This window comes from Notothenia rossii (genome assembly GCF_949606895.1).
Source record: "Notothenia rossii genome assembly, chromosome: 4".
Classification (NCBI taxonomy): domain Eukaryota; kingdom Metazoa; phylum Chordata; class Actinopteri; order Perciformes; family Nototheniidae; genus Notothenia; species Notothenia rossii.
Genome location: NC_136902.1, coordinates 90739820 through 90762577, shown reverse-complemented (window position 1 = coordinate 90762577; position 22758 = coordinate 90739820). Strand labels below are relative to the sequence as shown.

At 39.5% G+C, this 22758-nt stretch overlaps 1 protein-coding gene across 1 annotated transcript; it reads left to right on the top strand.

Moving 5' to 3' along the window:
• Window positions 1-1385: 1385 nt before the first annotated feature.
• Window positions 1386-19628, top strand: serpine2 (serpin peptidase inhibitor, clade E (nexin, plasminogen activator inhibitor type 1), member 2). Its single transcript, XM_079678476.1, is given in 10 exon segments — window positions 1386-1604; window positions 5819-6100; window positions 9357-9584; window positions 12046-12243; window positions 14733-14931; window positions 15218-15315; window positions 16654-16740; window positions 17288-17331; window positions 17333-17372; window positions 19057-19628. Coding segments are annotated over 9 exon segments (1197 nt in total). The 5' UTR covers window positions 1386-1604; window positions 5819-5835; the 3' UTR covers window positions 19095-19628.
• Window positions 19629-22758: the final 3130 nt, after the last annotated feature.

The following is a 22758-nucleotide window of genomic DNA, read 5'->3' as shown; positions in this document are numbered from 1 at the left end:
AACATGTGTCCCCTCTTCTTCATGTCTCTTCTACATCAACATGTGTCCCCTCTTCTCCATGTCTCCTCTACATCAACATGTGTCCCCTCTTCTTCATGTCTCTTCTACATCAACATGTGTCCCCTCTTCTTCATGTCTCCTCTACATCAACATGTGTCCCCTCTTCTTCATGTCTCTTCTACATCAACATGTGTCCCCTCTTCTTCATGTCTCTTCTACATCAACATGTGTCCCCTCTGTGGAAAGAGACTCTGAAAGTTTCAGGAACTAAGATTCTCTCTCTCTTTGATCCATTTCTATAAAAACCTGTCTGAAAAAATGCTGATTAGATTTTGGCCACTTTATGATGTCATAACGATGTTTTGGCTTGTGCAACCATTAACCAATCAGCAACCAAGGTAACCCCCTCCCCTTATCACCTGAATCTCCTCCTAGAGCACCATTGAGTTCTTTGTAACCAAATCTCTCTCAGAGGGGCGTGGGGAGGGGCTCCTTATTTTCCTCTAGCAACAGACAGAGAATCAGCACTTTGGAAACAGGGCTGAAACAGAGGGGATTATGGGTAATGCTGCAATGATCTGTTTGGGGTTTCAGCCAATCAGAGACAGGTTCTGTATATATCTGAGACCTGTGATATATTGATGAAAAACAGTATAATAGGGGACCTTTAAGTAAAAGTATAACATTATATTTTGTTAATTAGAGATCTGTTCAGGAGCAATGTGATATTAAAGCCACATTACTTTGTAATCTGTTAGTGGAAGTACTCATAGCTCGACATTATGCTTTGTATTTGTGCTCAATGTAAATGTGTGCAAATCAATGCGAAACTGTTAATTGGAGGTTTTTAGATGTTTTCCATAAAATGTGACTTTACATAACTAACATGACTGGTTTTGCAATATACAAACATTCATCCAATTAATTAATTGACCCATTTTTATTGGGTTGAACACAGAACACTGTATTTCATTTGCTTATAGTTATTTGTAAATGTAATGTTGTTTCTGTAAATATGTGGAAAAAATATGTATTTATTCAGCATGTTCATGTGACAATGTTTGTGCTATGTATGTTTTAATAACTGTTGACTGGTCAGTTGAAAAAAACAAAACATGTATCAGTTATTTTTATTGTATTGTATTTATCGTGTTTTAAATTGGGCATGTTTGTCTGTCAATATGTTTGCTTTTTAGAAAATGCCAGCTTTAAATACGCCTAAATACAGCAACAACATGTAAGCAAAATGTTCAATTATTAAAAGTCTAAAACTGTTTTTTAATATTATTTTTGTTAACGTTATTCGACAACCTGTAGGTTTTATTTTGAAGAGTCACCGGAAACACTTATCGCACTATTTTGTTTTTAACACGGACTCTCACTTCTTGTTTGGTTGTACTTTGAAGGCGGAGTTCAGTCGAATAAACTCCTCAGTCTTCTCCTCTCTGAATAACCGGTGCAGTCACTTCTCTATTTCACATGAAATAACGCGTTTTATATTTCATCGCGGAAGAAGATTTATTCCTCGTTTTAAAAGTGTCAAGCGGAGTGATACACTTTCACAGTTTCACCTGCGGGAGGAAAACAAAGTCACCTCGTGATAGGTAAGTTAATAAGGACTGTTTTGTTAACCTTACTGTCACATTAAAGTCAATTTATGTACTAAAAAGGGTCTAAAATGTTCAGTGTGTAATAGTTAAAGTGCACTTCACACGCACATTGAGCTCCTTTTTTATTTAGCATTACAAGGTGCAGGGGTATGAGAAAAGAATGGTGGTGTTCACAAATGGCTTTTTGTTATTGGTGCTACTTCTCAATTTCTGTAGATTAAACAGTGAGAAATACGTCATAAATATTAACAAACACAACCACCCACTCTCCGCGTGTTGTGCATCCGAGTTCCACTTATATTTGAGCAAAAATTACTAGATATTGGTCAACTTTTTCAAAAGAAAGCAACATAATTGGCCTCCTGCAGCAGTGAGTGAATAGATTCTATGTATTGTCGCAGGAAAAGTAAAGTCAGCCAAGATTAAAGGAATTTCCTGGTGCATTATTCTAACAAAACCCTATTGTTGAGGTTATACACAGTCCCCAAACGACTGCATATTTTGTATCCTCTTTTAAACTATTTGTATATTTGAACTAAGTCCCATTTCCTCTAATTGTGTCACCTCAAGAAAGCTTGGGAACCAGGGCTTAACTTTACAGCTTTTATTCTAACAAATACTCACTTTTTTGCCAAAAAATTAATAATTATTAGTACAGGAGTTGAAGTCATTTTGTAAAACAAAGTCGATTTAATTGCCAGCATTGTATAAATGGAGTTTGGGTGGCCATAAAACGAACTGCGTGTCATTTCACTGCCATGTTTTTTTTTTACCCCGCGAATAATCTGTGAGATGTAACTGAAAATCTAACCAGTAGATACACTTTAAAGCATGATTACATGTCCTCTGAAGCAGCACACTACATCCCTTCTCCCTCATTGGGGTGCAGACTAGTGCTGCGTAATGTTCCTAAGTGCTCTGTAATTGGTCTAATTTCAGTCCGAATGAAAGAGGAGCCCAGTGTCGGTGAGTAAGGTGTTTATGTGGGGATGGTAATCAAACAGTGAGTGAGTAAGAGTTAGTCAGATCCTGCGGAGCTCTGTTTATTGCCTCAGGAAAAGCAAAGGTTTCTAGTTTGCCATGATGAGAGGAACATACTGGACTTTGTTTATAGGAAACCCAATTATACAAAACAATACAGCTTCCTGACCAAAGTGCTGTACAGGGAAATGAATAAATACACAAATCAGTCAAACTCGCTTTTAGATAGTTTTTTTTTTTTTTTTGATGTAGCAGGACTAATCCTCAAGTCCTCAACATGTGACCTCTAGTGGTTCCCCAAAGTTACTGCAGGAAGGCCAGGAAATGATGTGTTTTTCATTTTCTTTTGTATTAAAATATGCTTTGAAATATACAGCACAGTAATAGGATAAGATAAGAGGTACTTTTATTGATTCCAAATTGGGAAATGTTTGCGTTGCAGCAGCATAAAAAACAAGGCGTTGCACAAAATTACTAACAAAGAATTACTAACAAAGCACTTATATACTAATAAAGGACTGGCTTATCTAAAGCCAGTTGAGTAGCACTTGAAATGTTTTGGCTCTATGAAACCTGATGAACTTATATGATTCTGTTTTCTTCAAGTTTGTATCTTCTTGGTCGAACGCACTTATTGTAAGTTGCTTTGGATAAAAGCGTCAGCTAAATGCAATGTAATGTAATAAGTATAAATTAAAGAGTAGAAATAAACAATACTAGAATTTAAACATCTCAAAATAGAATTAAAACGGCATTAAAACAGTGACGCAAATTAGTCGCTTTTCGGCGCCTCCCGCTTTTTTAACGCTGCTTTGGGTGACTTGTGTAATTCGTGGAGAACCGAAGAGTTTTCGTTTCTTTGGGGGGGGGGGGGGGGGGGGTCGTCCGTTAGTCCGTCCGACTGACGGACAACTTCTCACTTCAAAAAAGAAGAAGAAATCTAGATCGCAAAATAATTAAACAAGCGAGTACCTGTTTTTCCTGGCCAAGGACAGGTTCCTTGAACACAACACGAGCGTAACGTGTCTTCACGTGGTTATGTCTCGTCTGAAAGGAGTAACGGAGTGCACCGGAACGCCGCTCCAGCTCTTCAAATATTGCAGTACCCATAAGGAGCCGTACACATGCCGCAGTGTTTGCGTGGCTGTGTCTTTATTTGTAAGCACAGTGGCGATCTGTTATTAGCATCTGGTTAGCTAGCTATGCTAACGAATTTAAAGAGCTTTTCTAAAACCAGGTGGAAGAGAGCTCTCTCCTGAGAGGCTCAAATAACCTCAGCTCAGTGAGGTTAAGGCCCACCTTGATATGATCATTATAATTAATGAGACATTAGAGACTAAATGAAAAACAGGTATAAAATACGATATGACAGTAACAAAAAAGTTGTTAAAAATAACAAGAATAGAGTTTAAAAGGGGAGTGATTTGTAAAATATCCAAAAAGAAAAATCTGCTTACAGTTCTGTTTCAAATGGGTGTTGAAAGATGTACCCATAGATCTCCTCATGTTGCTCTCAAAGTGCACCAGATTGATGCTTTTAACTTCATTATTTTAAAAGGTCCCCCCCCCCACTTAAATCATGTTCACATGGATACTAAATACATTTGCACATTATCTTGTGTCCATATCTTTCTGTTTTGGTGGTCAGGATGTTGTAAAAATTGAGAGGAAAAAGGTTCCCCACCCCTGCTGTAAATAATAATAAAAACCCTTGATTTATAACATCTCTGTCTCCTATTGATCTGAGTATATTATAAAGAACAGCCAGTTCATTGAAGCATTATAGCACAGGCCTTTGTCAGATGGTATATTACGCTGTTTTTTTCCTGCTTCGAATAGTTCTCTCTTTTTACCTGTGTTTGCATCACTGTTAAAAAGTAGAAAAACATACAGTAGACAGTGAAGATAAAAAACAAATCTATACACTTTGACAATAAAACACTTTTGAAAGGTTTATATCCAAAAGATTTTACACATCATTGAACCTTTTGGTGGCTTCCTTCCTTCCTATCGAGCCACTTTGACGCCTAAACAGACATTTCTGACGCGTTTTCCTTCCATCAGATTTACTTGACTCGCATGTGGATGACTTGCTTTGCCTGTGATGGTGTTTGATATGGTGCTATGTGCGTTTACTCCAAATACAATAACACACTTTTCACACGTTCAACAAAGAAAACCGGCCTTTTCAAAAGTCAAAACAACTCAAATAAAACAGCCTTTCTTTCTTTGTGTCGGCTTGTATAACTTTCACGGGAACATAAACACGTCTCTTTAGAGTCTGCCACTGGGAAATGTAGTCCTTTCATACGGTCTTCTTGACTACAGACATCATGGCCAAAAATACTGGCTCTGACAGACCCCATGAAAACGGGTGCGATCATGTCAGCCAGCTACCCTATAATTAATGTGAAGCATACATTTGTCACTGTTGCTACACAGTGTTATTTTCCATTTCGTGTGGCACAGTGGGTTGGTGTTGGGATCAGGGGGTCACAGGTTCAAACCCCACTGCAGTCAGCATGTCGTTGTGTCCCTGAGACACTTCACCCCAAATTGCTCCTGTGGGGATTGCCCACAGTATTGAGTATGTAAATCGCTTTGGATAAAAGTGTCTAACAAGTCACGTGTAATCTCCATGGTTTGCCCATCCTCAATCTGGCACTATTTAGATAAAGCCTTTTTTATTTCAAATATGATTATTGTATGAATCAAGGTATGTTTTTACCGGACACTTTAGGCTTCCCTACTCATTAATGTAGGTTTAAATGTGGGCTGAGTCGCTTTAAAGACCCAACTAACTATTAGTAGAGCAACAGAAAGATATTTGCCATCAATTTAGATAATTGATTAATCATTAAATTCAGTTTTCAGGCAAAAGTGTTAGAGAATGAGGTTCAGCCACCAAAAATGAAGATTATTTTCTACATCTCTTTCTCAGTTTCATATCGTATTGAAGATATTACAGTGGACAAGAAACTAGATGGACATTTTCACTATTTTCTAACCGTATTTAAACCAACCAGTTCATCGATAATGAAACCATTGTTTTCTGCAGCGCTTGTTCTTATGAAATCTGTTTTTTTTGTTATGTCTTGTAACGAAACTCAGATGCAAACAACAAGAAATGTGTGTCTGCTGGAGAGCAAATCAACAGATGTGGTCGTTGTTGAAACAAAAATCGTCTAATATTACTTTTTTTTTTGTTGTTTTGTTGTTCCTCCTAGGTGCTGCAGAGTTGAAAATGAAGCACCTCTCACTGTTGTGCCTGTGTGCACTCGCGTTGACCGTCGTAGGCCATAAGGGCGTTCAGCCCCAGGCTCTCACTTACGCAGAACGTGGCTCTGATTTGGGCATTCGGGTTTTCCAGCAAGTAGTCAGTACCAAACCCCTGGAGAATGTGGTGCTCTCCCCCCACGGTGTCGCCTCCATCCTGGGGATGTTGCTGCCTGGAGCCCACGGAGAGACGAAGAAGCAGATCCTGAGCGGTCTGCGATACAAGAAGAACGGTAAAGACCCTGTTTTGTTGGTGGTTTTAGTGTCGTGTGCACAATGGCGATGATGAACGGAAGTATTTTGAGGCTCCTCCAACAAAGCAACATAAGAAACTCAACAGAAACAGAGAAAGTTCTGCTGATAAAGTGGACTGTCTGCCAGTGTTTTAATGTTTCAATTTGGTCCATTAGCTCTTCACGTGAACGGAAGTCGGTGCAATCAGATGAGCCTTCAAAAACTTACTACTCTAAAGGGACTGTAGCCCCCAAATACTTACTACTCTAAAGGGACTGTAGCCCCCAAATACTTCCTACTCTAAAGGGACTGTAACCCCAAATACTTACTACTCTAAAGGGACTGTAACCCCCAAATACTTACTACTCTAAAGGGACTGTAGCCCCCAAATACTTACTACTCTAAAGGGACTGTAACCCCCAAATACTTACTACTCTAAAGGGACTGTAACCCCCAAATACTTACTACTCTAAAGGGACTGTAACCCCCAAATACTTACTACTCTAAAGGGACTGTAACCCCAAATACTTACTACTCTAAAGGGACTGTAACCCCAAATACTTCCTACTCTAAAGGGACTGTAACCCCCAAATACTTACTACTCTAAAGGGACTGTAACCCCCAAATACTTACTACTCTAAAGGGACTGTAACCCCCAAATACTTACTACTCTAAAGGGACTGTAACCCCCAAATACTTACTACTCTAAAGGGACTGTAGCCCCCAAATACTTACTACTCTAAAGGGACTGTAACCCCCAAATACTTACTACTCTAAAGGGACTGTAACCCCCAAATACTTACTACTCTAAAGGGACTGTAGCCCCCAAATACTTACTACTCTAAAGGGACTGTAGCCCCCAAATACTTACTACTCTAAAGGGACTGTAACCCCCAAATACTTACTACTCTAAAGGGACTGTAGCCCCCAAATACTTACTACTCTAAAGAGACTGTAACCCCCAAATACTTACTACTCTAAAGGGACTGTAACCCCCAAATACTTACTACTCTAAAGGGACTGTAAGCCCCAAATACTTACTACTCTAAAGGGACTGTAGCCCCCAAATACTTACTACTCTAAAGGGACTGTAACCCCCAAATACTTACTACTCTAAGGGACTGTAGCCCCCAAATACTTACTACTCTAAAGGCACTGTAACCCCAAAATACATTTGAAAAAAAAAGTGCTAATTATCAGTCTAAACTTTTTAAAGAGAGAGGCAGGCTCCAATTAGAGGAAAGAACACACACAAAATAGCCTACTTGTTTTTGATTGGGTTAAAGGTATAGTTACAAATACAGTCATTTTTGGTAATTTTACTGTTTGAAACTAATGAAGGCCTTATGACAGACTTTAGACAGAAACATTAGGCTAGACTTCTAAAACACAAGATCTACAGTAAAGTGTTTAGGTTTGTTTTCTGAGATATTGGTCGTAGACATGTCTGCCTCCTGTCCAATATAATGGGATTGGATCATGGAGGTATAAAGAGAACTGGATACTGCGTCCGAGGCAGAGACCGTTCATTCCTGTAAGAGTTGCTCAGTGGTAAATGAAGACTGAGCGACTGAAGATTGAACAAGTGAATATCTTCCTTAAAGAGCATGTTCACTTCAGTTCTCCCATAAGCCTAGGATCTCCCCTTCTCTGCTTCGTCAAATGAATGGAGAGAGAAATAACTCTTGAGTCGGCTTTTAGTGCAAATTACAACTTTTAGACCCTACTAATTTACATAAGGGCTGTACAAGTGATTGTCCTGGGTAGTTTATTTAGCAAAAACCTTAAACGCTGCTTTACAGAGGTCTCATTCCCAATGTAAGTCAATGGGAAAAGGTATTTTTGGGCCAGAGTGACGTCACGGGCGATAACGGGAGTGTAGTACCACTGTTTGACCACTACGGAAATTTGCTTCAACTGCCTGCACACTTCCTTGGGGTTTGGATAAGATGGCATGTCTAAATACATTTCCAAAGACCTTGTTATAGCCTCTTCTTGTAGGAACTATTTCCTTTTAACTCAACTGTTTGCACATGGGAGAAGTTTGTCTTTGGGGCTGGGCTTTGGCAGAAACACCTTTTTAGGATTAGGCAACAAGCTGTCTTAGTTAGTTTGAGGAAAAGATTATGGTTTGGGTTCAAATATCTCTACAACTCACACTCCAAAATAAACAAGATATTTAGCACTACTGGCCAAACCTTTATTATTTAAATAGGCAGACTGTCTCCACACATTTAAGAGCAGGCTGAAGACTTTCCTCTTTAGTACAGTGTACAGTTAGGACTGTTTTTAAACTCCCTTTTGAACCTCCTCATGGACCCTTCATTTGATGGAATTGTAATTATAGTATTCTAAATGTATTTGTGTCAGTTCATTCATTGGTATTTTTACATTTAGCTTGTCATTTTACTATATTATCATTTGTGTTTGTTGATTTCTGAGACAAATGTGACTTGTGTTATGGGGCTATATAAATACATTTGAATTGAAAATCATAAATAATAACATTAGAGCGGTGCAGGGATGACGTGTTTACCCGGAAGTAAGCTGCCGGTTCCCTCGACACAAAGCGATGGGATTTCTCCAGAGGGTTTTGGAAAATAGCTGGAAATAAGGTCTGTGGAAAACGAACCTGTTTGATAAATGCACGTTTTGTTCAGCCGGATAATCTCCACATGTCTACCCTACTTTTATAATGTTCGAATCATAAATCTGATCGCCAGAAGCTAAATGCTAACGTTATGCTATAAAGGAACTACAGCCGAGTCCAGCAGCACAACTTCAACGTCACGCCAACTTAAGATCCATATTCAAACACACAGATTCTAAATGGTACGAGTTGAAGCGTTTGTTTGAACAGTCTGCAGGAGGCAGGGACTTGCTTTCAAGCAGAACAGGGCAAACAAACTTAGAGGAGTGTTTACGTGTTCGGCGTAATGACGTACAACGGCCTCCACAACTTCTGTAGTCCTATTCAGCCACTTGGTAACAACCATCGTTTTTCAGACACGTCAACTCTTCAGGGATCACCAGTGGGGTCACTGCTGATGTGTTTAATGTCGTAGAACAAAACGTGATCCGTCTTTTCAATGTGTCTCAACCACAGACCTTATTTCAGCTACTTTCAAAAATCCTATGGAGAGATCCCATTGGCTCTGAGACGAGGGAACAGGAAGTGGAGAAATGCTGACTCACTTCGGGGTTTTAGGACGCGTCACTGCACCGCTCTATTAAACTTGTACTTTCTTTGCTCAGGCCCGTACAGGATGTTGAAGAAGCTTCACAAGACGTTGATAGCGAAGTCCAACCAGGACATCGTGCTGATAGCTAACGCCTTGTTCAGACAGCGGGGCTTCAAGATGGAAGAGGCCTTCCTGTCCTCCAACAAAGCAAACTTCCAGTGTGAGAGCAGAGCGCTGGACTTCAGCAGCCCCAACGCAGCTGCAGACGAAATCAACCAGTGGGTCAGCAATAAGACCAAAGGTAGGAGATGTGGATTAACATAACAGCTGTCTGATAATATCACAAATTCTTAAATAGTAAAAGCAGGTGTGAGAATATATCTTTACATTGTTATATATCATTCTTTGTTAAAAAAACATTTCATAGTGCCAGGCAGTTTTGTACCAATGTGTGTATTAACTCTGACACTAAGGTTCTCTCCATCGATACACTAACAAAAGACAGCGTTGTGTGGTTTCCATCGCCCTCTTTGCATTCAGTTTTTGTATCGATATTCTTTTAATTTTCATTTGCAAGAGATTTACAATGAAGGATTTTAGTAAACTGACGTCTGGATCTTAAGAAGGGTTGGGGAAAAAATGATATATCCTCACAGTATCTTTGACCAAATACCTGGCATGGATATTATGATGATATTGTAGTGATGACTTTGGGTACACAAGGAGATTTTTGATAAATAACCATGAGTATTGTTGATCTAATGGGTAAGCAGATATAGGCAAATGGTCTAAGTTCAGAAAATGTATATCACTTCACTCTAATGCAGCCTTTGAAACAAGGAATAGAAACACTTTCCCTTCGATGTATCACCATATCCAAGATTTCAGACGATATCTAGTCTGTTAGCACGACTTTCATTACATTTCTAAGCCTTAATCTAAAGTTATCAGAAACAAGCTGAGGAAATGTTCGCAGCAGCCAATCATCATCAAGGAAACACAGATTTGTTTTAAGATTAAACTACTTTATCGTTACAGGATGTATTCACCAAGTCTGTTTGTTTTGGAGAGGAAGAAGTCTGCAGATTAGTTGGCTTTTTAGTAGAAACATCCTGAACAATTAACAATAAAGTTATCCTAACCAATCCAACGCTACTTTACCAAACCCACGTCTTTTGCAATTAGTTTGAGACCCCTAGTGGTAGAAAATGACTTGACCAAAGCCCCCATATACTAACCTGAAAGTCATTTAATATATTTTTCTTACATTAAAAAAAACAAAACATATTCAACTTTAATCTGTACAGTATAAGTCTTTGTGTTTGTAATGTGGTCAACTTCACATCCTGATATGCTGCAGCTGAATTCTTGTCTTTTTTGTTGTTTTGATTAAGAGCCCCCTAGTGGTAGAAAATGGTACACATTGTACATTTAAACCCTATTCTGCTTTCAACATTTTAAAAGTCACCTATTATGTAAAATACACTTTTCCATGTCTTAAATAGATGGGAGTAACACTTACGTCACTTCCGGGCGAAAATTACAGCCCCGCCCACTTTTGAGGGAAAACAACGCTGTCCTTTGAATGGTGCCGAATACAAATTCTGAAGTTTTTGCCAATCCGATCAGAAATGTAAGAAAACCGTGGGTTTTGGATCTTCAAAGAGCCCGATTACGATGGCCAGTCAGGCAAACAATTACATTACATCATTGGAAATCAATGATCGGGCTCGATATATGGTTGAATTAAAATCAGTAGGCGAGGCCGTCATTTCGCCAGCTGTTACTTTCATGAGCGAGGCGGAACATAATAGTTTTATCACGCCAACAAGCTGCTTTCGTTTATTGCACCTCAAACATTAAAACAAATCCAGAGTGTGGGGTTTTTCCTTCTCTGGAAGTTTTTCCTTGTACGATGTGAGGGTCTAAGGACAGAGGGTGTCGTATTGTCATACTGATATTCTGTACAAACTGAAGTCCACTGAGACAAATGTAACATTTGTGATATTGTGCTATATAAATCCACATTGATTGATTGAGTTACGTTTTTCTTTACTTCCTCTAAGAAGAAAGGACATTAACAGAAGATCTCTGTGGCTTCAGGCCTGATAGCCATTCAAATGACAGCGTTGTTTTCCCCCAAAAGTGGGCGGGGACGTAATTTTCGCCTGGTAGTGACGTAGATGTTTCTCTCATCTATGGACATCGATCGCCTCCTGCTATATTTAACCATATATCGAGCCCGATCGTCGATTTCCAATGATTTCATGTAATTGTTTGCCTGACTGGCCATCGTAACCGGGCTCTTTGAAGATCCAAAAATCCACGTTTTTCTTAAATTTCTGATCGGATTGGCAAAAACTTCACAATTTGTACTGACCGCCGTTCAAATGACAGCTTTGTTTTCCCCCGAAAGTGGGCATGTGTTACACTCATACATAAACATGTGTCCCCTCTGTGTAAAGAGACTCTGGAAGTTTCAGGAACAAACCCTCTCTCTTTTTGTCCTGATCGATTTATATACTATATTTAAAGGAGCTTTAAGGGTTTAAACACAAAGGCCCTCATGCAGTATGCTAACCTGCAAGTCCTTTTATAGTTTGTTTGTGCATAAAAGCAAACAAACTCTACTAAACTCTTGACTGTAATGTGGTCAATTTGATGTCCTAATATGCTGCTGCATTTTTGCCTCGTCCTCTGTGAGACTTCTCTCGTCTTTCTTTAATATAAAAACTGTTCTCGTGTTGCATACCTCTCTGCAGGTAACATCCCCAGCCTGATCAAAGCAGACATGTTGGACCCGGCTCTCACTCGACTCGTGGCCGTCAACGCAATCTACTTCAAAGGTCTGTGGAAGTCCCGCTTCCAGCCGGAGAACACCAAGATGAGGCCCTTCACCGGGGGGGACGGCAACATTTCCAAAGTCCCCATGATGTCCCAGCTCTCCGTCTTCAGTATGGGTGAGTGCTGGCGTGAGAGAGGTTTCTAAATCTATGGCTTTCTGTGCGAAGCTCCCCATTTAAATATCACTGAATAGAGAAAGTAGTTTTCCCAATGGTTTGGATGCTCTATGATGCCGGATAGGAGATTATTGATTACATTTCACCACTAGATGACATTTGTGACGAGGTGTTTTAGAGCAATAATGAGAGGGTGAGACTCTACTCTGCTACCATTTTGGAGCCAGGATAGCAAACCCACGTGTTTTTGCTGATGGGAACTTGGGTCCCCCTCGCAGTGCGGGTGCAGCGAGCTGTGCAGAGTGGAGTGCACGTGTTGGGGTGTACGGTTTAACCATGTCCTGGATGTAGGAAGGGCCAGATCCATTTGCAGCATGGATTTAAAAACTCTTTTGCAACTCGTGCAGTAAAAGCCAAGTCTAAGAGGTATGCTCACTTTCACTCAAACCGTACTGTTTATAACACTTTGGCTTTAACTCTCAAACTTGTGCAGGGGATTATCAGTCGTTGGCGTTTCAAGTTTTTTTTTTAATAAGGAGTTTTTCTTGTTCGCTTTCCTTTCCTTCCTGATGAACCATTTCCACAGTCTATACTTTCAATATGTTGTATTGTTTACATCACTGTTTCATCATGCATTGTCCAAAACTCCAAAGTGTTTTTAACTTTAACATGAAGTCATATATTTCTTTTAAAATAACCACTGCTTGTACCTTCCACAATAACTTCCAGAGAGATGGCATCAAAAAGTCTGCAGATTTACGGCTTTAATTTAGTTTGTTTTTATGACGTTATGTCCCCCAGCCATTGCCAGTTTGTGACTCATGGTTCAGCTTGTGTTGAGTGGAGAGGAAACGCAGGCGTCAACATGCCACATGGGTTGGATATTATTTAGTCCGGTGTGAAATGAAATGACACACTCGCTAGTTTGTCTATATTTAGATGAGAGCTGTGCATAGCCTCTCAGTCAGTGCTGCTCTTACACTCAGGACATGCAGTGCAGACATTCGTCCTGCTGAGTGTTCACTGCTGGATTACTGCACCACACTTTGCTCATAAAAAGTTTGCAGCCTTTAATAACCTGGCTGATACACTCGTATGCATATAATGGGATTAACATACGGTGCCGTGATTTAGTTTAATGGTCACATAAAACATGGACAATGAATGTGGTACGAGCTGTGACTTTATGTGCTTTTCTTTGGCCAAAAAACAACTTTCACATCTAAGTTAAGCCGTTCATTTTGTATTCTTATCTTGAGGCCCCAGCCACACGAGGACGATAACGGTCGTATATGCTACAGTTCTCTATCATATAGACCAGGGGTGCCCACACTTTTTCAGCTTGGGAGCTACTTTTAAAATGGCCAAGCCCAAAAGATCTACCTACAGGGCCGCCCCTGCCCAATCTGTGTCGCGAGCGCTAGAGGGGAGGGGGGTGCTAGTGGACTAAACGGCAGATAAACTAATTGCGCCGCATAAGCGCTTCAGGTGAGGAGGTGAGGCCCCCTCGTAACTGCATGAACCCGTATGGCACAATACAACTCAGACTGGCTTACCTGCACGTCAATCAAGCGGCAAATGCCATAGTAAGGATGGATGATAGGCTAACTTTAAAAAAAATATTTATATAAAAAAAATGTCCCCTTTGTTTTTTTCAATGCCATGCGATCTACCCACACTACCTTTTGCGATCGACCGGTCAATCGCGATCGACGTATTGGGCACCCCTGATATAGAGGGTTCGGCCACACGAGGCCGACATGGAAACGCATATAACGATAACGATACCCATCCCTACTGAGCAGCCACCGCGGTCAGAGAAACAAAGAAAATAGTTTCAAAAACAGGAAGTCCTTCAACAGATAATCCTGAGAGAATTCATAACGATGGGCGTTGTACAAATCTTGACTCGCGTATCTTTCATCATTACAACCATCCTGACTAGAGCAGCAGCAGCTATCGATTCTTTGGTAGTTGGACCATATTAGATAGATAGATAGCATTCTCCATCTTCAGAACACTGAACAAATATCACCTTTTTAGTCCAGCTTTTGATGAGTGATTGATGCCAAGTCCTTGTGAGGAATGTGGTTTGATTGCTCGATTTTAATTTGACTTTTTATCTTATTTTTTATTTGTTTACCAACTGTTAAAGCTCTTGATAGGTAAAATGGGAAATGATTTTGTTCCAGCAGCAGTTACAAGCATATCACACATTTACAATATTTAAAAGCTACAATAAGTATATGCAAATTCACAATAGAAAAAACACATATATCCCTGTACTATAGACACATAACACATACATTAAGTAATACAGATAAAAACATACTTTTGCCTTAGTGTGGGAGAGAAACTCCGTCTGGACCTCTTTGCAGATCATTTACATACACAAAAACCTATATAACACACAAACGTATAAAACCCCTAAAAAGCAGAATAGGACCCCTTTAACTTCTTCCTCCTCCTCCTCTTCCTCCCCTCCTCAGGTTTGGCCAGCACCCCTCAGGGTCTGAAGTACAGAGTGATCGACCTCCCGTACCACGGGAACACGATGAGCATGATGATGGTGATTCCCTTGGAGGAGGAGACCCCTCTCTCCAGAGTCCTTCCTCACATCAGCATCGCCACCGTCAACAGCTGGAGCAAACTCATGCACATGAAGAAGGTCCGCCTGTTCATCCCCAGGTAACACACACACACACACACACACACACACACACACACACACCATGTATACATCACTTCAGGGGACATTACATTGATTTACATGCATTTCCTGGAGACTTATCCTAACCATAACAACACATGCCTAACCCTTACCCACAAGGATAGTAATGCACACACACACACACACACACACACACACACACACACACACACACACACACACACACACACACACACACCCCCCCATGCAACAACGGCTTTTGAACCGGTTTGACTGAGTTAACTGTGTTTTTGTTGTGTGCAGGTTCACAGCTGATGCAGAGGTGGATCTGGAAGCCCCCCTCTCTGCTCTGGGAATAACAGACGTGTTCAGACAGGACAAAGCTGACTTCAGACACCTCAGTGAGTCAAAAGAGACCAAATACAAAAAACATTTTCCCATATTTACAGCAGCTGGTGATAATCTGCCAGACTTTTTACTCAAGGAAAGGTAGCAACACTTTATTGCGCATTCAAAATCTAACTTAAAAGTAAAACAGTCCGAGTATTTCTTCCCTCAGCTTCTCTCTGGATGAGGGACTTTAATAAGATCTAACGGTAACGCTCTAGTGCCGCCATGTGGTGAACTCTGCAGGTTTATAGGGTTACTGCAGAACAACCATCAACCAGGGTCTGTCATATGGGTTGTTGCTCTAGTGCCACCATGTGGTTTAATTAGGCAACACATGTATACCAGTACTTATTAATTAACCAGAGCTAATACAACACTGTTTTACTCGTAGTGTGATTAATTAACCATGTATGATATGTTTAGTGATGCAGGATAAATGATTAATGCAGATGTGTTAATACTTTCCGACATATGGACATCTTTTTTTTTCTCCAAGTCTCTCCTGTAGTTGAACTGACATCTTATTTTGCCTACGAGAAATCACCCTATACCCTTTGACTTCCTGTTGTGTGGATTCAACTCCATCATGTATTCACTGAATTTGTTAATTCAGAAATAGAAGCTCGTTATGTGGCCACTAAATCCTTAAAGTTGTTTACAAAACTGAACAGAAAATATAATCTGCTATAGGGTAATGAACTGACATGCTCACATATCAGATTCAAATAAGAGAGAGAGCTTTTCCTTTAATATCGACAGTAATGTTTATTTTGGATCTTTATCAGCAGGTTATATCCTCATACATTTCTATAGCAAAAAGTTAAATAAATAGTAAATAAATACGCATACACTGTGGGCCTTTTCACATAAGACAAGGGTGTCAAACTCAATTTCTTCGCTGGCCACATTAGCATTATGGTTGATATAAAATAATGTATTATATTACATTATTTCCTCTGCATTGGATTATTATTGGTTTGGGTAATAACTTCATAATTACCTACGTCTCAAAGCAGAAGTCTAGGTCTTCAGTGCGCATGTCAAAAGACAAGATGCATTGTGGGACATGTAGTTTATGGACAGTGTGCTTCTGTAAAGCGACATGTAACCGTATAATAAACATACAATTAGGTGACATCCCTGACATAAGACATTTCGACACAGCACAGTGAAAAGCACCGGTGTAGATGATCAAAAAAATCAATGTTGGCTAATTTTAATTTAGATTCTCATAAGTAGGTATTTCAGTTTAGTTCTCTAATGCTATGGAGCTGGATGTAGCCCATCAGTATTAGATTGGTTATTAAGATATGTACATGAAGGTGTGGCTCACAGTGATTGTTTTCCAGGTGCGGAGGCGGTGTATATCTCCAAGGCGCTGCAGAAAGCCAAAGTGATCGTGAATGAAGACGGAACAAAAGCAGCAGCTGCCACTAGTGAGTATCTGTGCTGTGCGTTAAATGAGAGAATCCTTCATTGCAGTTATCTTTTATTTTAACAAAAAGGCTTCATAGTTCAACACATAGTATATCTTTCTTCAACCCTTACAAATATATAACGACTAAAATGTACATATATGTTTAATACAAGTCTAATATATTACTAATACTTATATTTTGGGTCTATTTTCCACATAACTAAGACTTTAGAATTGAAAAAAAAAAAATAGGCCATGTCAAATAATTCAGTCCGTGTTATTTTTATTTGTTTTTTACTTTTTAATTGTCTTTTTTTTGGCATTTTGGGAAATGATATTGTTACAGGGTATACACAACAATGTAAGATATATCTACAATATCATAAATGTGTAAATAAATCAGCTTTTAAGAGCGGAAAGAAAGATTAAGGACATTTCATCCATTGAGTATCACCTCTAATCAGTGTCTTGTAGACCTCACTTATATTATTTGTTTGTTAACCTCTATTCTAGCGGACGTTCAGTATTGCACATGAACTGATACGTGTTTGCTTTTGTTTTTTCAGCTGCCATTTTGATGGCTCGGTCCTCTCCACCCTGGGTCACAGTTGGACCGACCTTTCCTCTTCCTCATCAGACACAACCCAACAGGTACGCTCTCATTTAAATCTGCTTTACTCAACTTTTAAAAGTGAGTAAACCAGATGTGTTTGGAAAGCAGCCAATGACTTCATACTGGGAGAAATTGAACTCAAAGCTAATAGAGGGGTACATTAAAGGTGGGGTAGGTAATTTTGGAGAAACCAGCTCGAGTGTGCTAGGATTTGAAAATACACAACTGGAAGAAATCAGCCTCTTCCTTCAGACTTCCTCACAGAGCCCCTCCTCCAACACACGAACGTGCACATGACCAATGAGGGCACGAGATAAGTTTGTGCACAGATGGAAGGCTGACAGGCAGGTAGACCATCCAGTTACTTTAGCCGGGCCGGCTCAGATGATTGTTCGTGCTTTTTACAGCGCCACGGCTTCCTCAGATGATATTTATTTAATGTATTTTTTGTCAAAGCATTTCAGATATTCATTTCTATCGGGATGTTAAGAGCATTCCATGGAATATAACAACAAGTGTATCTTGAGCCGGTTTCTCAAACTTACCTACCCCACCTTTAAGTGAAGTTAATGAAACGAGCCACTTAAGCTACTTGACTAAACTACATTGAAAAAAAAAGATACAATGTGTTTATAACGCAATATGATAACTAAATATACAAAAGTGTTTTAAGTAGTTAAAAGTAATTTAACTACTTAAATTAATATACAGATATGATTATAGTTGAACTACCAGCAAGATAATGTAAACGGGTAGTTCAACTATTAGTTTTATTACATTTATTTCACTCTTATGTATTCATATAGAAGTATAGAATTAATATACAAAATCTAATATTCGTAAGAAGCGAATGAATGCCTTTTTGTATTTGGTGAAGTCTGAATTCATGTCACACAGAAATATCATGCTGTCTCGGGAGTGTTTATGAGATTAAAAAACATCAACATGATCCCAAACAGAGGGTTTTGGAAATATATCTGTTTTGGGATATAATACTAGATTCATCATCTTAAATGTTAAACTTTTTGATATTGCGTGTTTCTTTTCTCCTGGCTATTAAACCTGTATTTTAATGTACTTACCAAACAGTTTTTACTGCCCCTTGACTCACTGATATGCACATTATGGCCCGTCCACACGGCGGCGTGCGTTGAAGCTTGCCGGTTGGCGTGTCTGGCGTGCGACCAACAACCAATCACATTAATCTCCCGCCCCGGACACACAAGCACGCGGTTTGATTGGCTAGAGCTTGTACTGGCATATGATTTGATTGGCTGACGCTTCCGTCGACGCTTGAAAAGTTGAACTGTTCTCAACTTTTCGAGCAACGGAGGCAAAGCGACGCGACGGAACCACAATGCAGTTCGGCAAAGCGTGCGGCCACCCCATTTAAAAGTGAATGGGAAGCGTCTCCGTTGAAGCACTCAACGCTGCCGTCTAGACGGGCCGTTACTGAGGATTATTTATCAAACATCTAATTTTGTAAAAGCACCAATTTTCCAACTTACACTATTGTTGACAATTATTGATCAAAAATATTTAGATTTTTTTTCTGCACATTGTTCCGTTCTTTTCCATAGGCAACCAAAATAAGTAAAGCTAAACAAGTTAACTAAACTCTGTCCGAGGGGAGGCCCACAGTCTCAGATTTGGTAAACAAATAAAATATTGCAATAAAAATAAGCTGTATTTAACAAAAGGTTTTTTCTATTTCTGTCCCAGGTACCATTCTCTTTATGGGCCAGATCAACAAGCCTTGAACCAGCGTCATCGTCGTCATGGGAGACGCTTTACACTGACACACACACACACACACACACACACACACACACACACACACACACACACACACACACACTCTTTGCTGTAGACTTATGTACAGTGTGGACATGTGATGTTATTTGTTTTTTAAAGGTTGCTTTTGATGTTTTTCCATTTTCTGTAACGCATAATGCTTTATAAGATGTTTTGCAGAGACCAGATTTTCCTGCTGTTTTTAATTTTTTGTATACTTTTTTTTTTTGGTATTTCTTACATTTTTAAAGACTTTGAATGTCAGTTGTGTATTTTTTTTCTTAACTCTGGAGTAGGATAATCTGTTTATTTATCATGTTGCTGTTTCAGTTTAAAATCATCCATCTCAAGTCACGTGACTCCAGTTTGTTATCGAGTGTCTCTCCTGAGTTTCAGTGCTTCTCACCTCGAGCGCCTTGTCATCAGCTACTTTACAAAGTCTTCTGTTGTCATACTTGCTTCATATTTGTTCAAATAAATACACATATTTATAACATCAATGATTTTGCTTCATGTTTGGTTACATATTCTCACAAAGAAATTTTTTCATTTTATTTCCTGTTTTGTTTTATTTATAACATGTGCACTCATTCAAACTATATTACTAACTGGGGGGGAAACTTCTGAAGCAATTGGAGTCAGGACTCAGAGAGGCACGGTGAGAGCTGGAGCTTTGATGGCAAACACTGACGGTTTATTTGGAGCTTCGGCCGGAGAATTGTCAAGACGGGTGGTGTGCCACGAGTTCACACAGCGGTTGCCAAACCAATTCTGAAGAACTCTTTCTGTAGCTCCAGGTTTTAACTAGTTCAGAGTGTAATAATCAACATTCTTCATCAGTGAGACTAAACAAATATGGACCCTGAATCTAACTAGAGCTCTCGTCCATAGGAAAGAATGTGCGACAGGGAACCTTCGTCCCTGAACAGTAAACTACCTCATAGTCTGGCAACAACATACGCCCAAGCTGCCCCTCCTTAAAAGAGATAGCAGCAATACTCAAGGCCGTAGACCTATGCCGTGGGAAAGGAGACAGTGAGAGGAGAAAAGAATGAACTGTGTCGAAGGTTGAACACCTAAGCTAATTATTCCCTAACACTAACCTGTTTAAAACATTATGTTCCATATTTTTGTTGATTTATATTTTTCTTTTAGGTCTAGACTAAAACAAAGTTATGATCAAATATTCAAAAGCATTTTATTCAAAGGGTCCTCTTCTTCAGAATATTGAGCTTTCACAATACAATCTCATCAACAAATATAGTTTATTGAACTTCAATATATATGATTATATTGTTGCATTTCCCTCATTGTATTCATACTAGTATTTTACTTAAATAAATGAAAAAGCACTTGGATTAATAGCCTAAAATGCACCCAAAGTACCAAAAGTGTTAACTATGCAAAATGGTTCTTTTTGGAAAAATATAACTGGTTGATAATAATTAATCAAATAATGTTTTACTTGTGCAGCTAGAAAAGGTTCTGGATAGACTTGTTCCAAATTGTTGTGAAGTAGAAGTATAAAGCTATAGCATGAAGTTGTTATATACAAACAGAAATTGAGTTCAAGTACCTTTTTTTAAAAATTATATTTATTTACAGAACTATGTGTATTTCAATCAGGAGAGACGGTTTTGATGTAAGAATAAATATTTATTGCCAGGAATACACAAATGAATGTAATGGAGTTTTGGCGATTAGGCCCCGTTGTTAAGGAGTATCATTCGGGAGGGGAGAACCGATCCGATGAAACCCCCCGGGGTCTAGACACTAGTGGTGAAGGATAGTTGGGGTCGGTCTGAAGGGGAGGGGCTTAGCTTGACCCTGTATTCAGAGGGACAGGAGGTGAAAAGGGCTGGAGGAGGGTTGCGTCGAGCCACCTGAAATGACAGGTGTCAGTGGGGGGAGAGCAGATTTAAAAGGTTTAGCGGAGCGCTATGATAGGCTTGTGAGAATAGAGCGAAGTGATTGGCTAAGCTGGGGAGTGACGCCCCCAATCACTTATATGAGAGAGTAGTAACATAGAAATAGTAAATGAATGAGTAAAGAAGGTATTCCTGGTTGAACTAGCGCTGAGCTTCATTTCTATGACTATGGAATTCTTGCTAATGTCTCTTTCTTACAGATATTTCGGTAGTGATGGTCATTACATTATTAGATATAAATCTATAAACTAACTAATGTTGTCTAATAAAAGGAATGGAGTAAACAGAACATTTTGTTCTAAATTGTTGTGGAGTAGAAGAGGTATCATAAAGTTCTTACCTAAAGCACCTTCAAATTGTATTAATGGACAATATTTGAGTAACTCGTTATTCACTTTTCTACTTTGCTTCAATCTACGGTACTGCTTGTAGTCTTTACGGTAATGTCTAGTCACTACGGGGTGTCAAACTCAATTTAATCTAGGCCACATCAGCCTTAATCGTTGCACTCAAAGGGCCGGTTGTAACTTTAAGAGGCCGGGCCTCCCTACAGGCCCATCACGCAGACTGCGTGGGGCCTCGCTAATCATATAACTTTGCGTGGGGCCTCAAGTTGGCCAGGGACGGCCCTGACTTTAAGACTATAAATATACATATATAAATATATAATACATATAAAATAATGCATGATATTACATTATTGCCACTGCATTGGATTATTATGGGATAGGGTAATAACTTCATAATTAAAGGTGGGGTAGGTAATTTTGGAGGAACCAGCTCGAGTGCCCTAGAATTTGAAAATACACAGCCGGAACAAATCTGCCACTTCCGTACAGAGCCCCTCCTCCAACACACACGAACGCGCACATGACCAATGAGGGCACGAGATACGTTTGTGTACAGATGGAAGGCTGAAAGGCAGGTATACAGTATGGGCTAAGAACAGTCTCATAATACACTCATGCACACAGAAGGATTCACACTTGTATTTCATGATCCGCAAAAGGATTCACACTTGTATTTCCGGATCCACACTTGTGTTTTTCAATGCACACACAAATGTGTTCCGTTTCATATACATGTAAATAAAATCCAAATACAGAAAAAAGTTTTAAAAGTGTATTTTTGATCCACACATATTTGTTTACCGTTTAAAACCTATGAACCAGCAAACACAAACCGCTTTCTGTGCATGGATCGCTGTGCATTCGTGTGTGGGTTTTTTGAGACTCCCCTGACAGTCACCCGATTCGTACTTGTAATTTTTTCTATCTATAGCCAATTAGATGTCTCCCCAATTCTAAGCCAATCACATGAGCGCGCCCCCACGAGGGTAGATTTCTTGCGCATAGGTTGGCCATCCAGTTATTTTAGCTGGGCTGTCTAAAATGATTGGTCGTGCTTTTTACAGTACTACGGCTTACACAGATGACATTTTTTTATGTAGTATTTGTCAAAGCACTTAAGATATTCGTTGCTATCGCCCATCGGGATGTTAAGAGCATTCCATGAAATAGCCTATAACAAAAAGTGTATCTCGAGCCGGTTTCTCAAACTTACCTACCCTACATTTAACTACGTCTAAAAGCAGAAGTCTAGGGAAAATAATTGCAAGACTCTTCAGTGTAGCAAAATGAGATGCATTGTGGGACATGTAGTTTACGGGCAACATGCTACTGTAAAGCGGCAGTAACCGTAT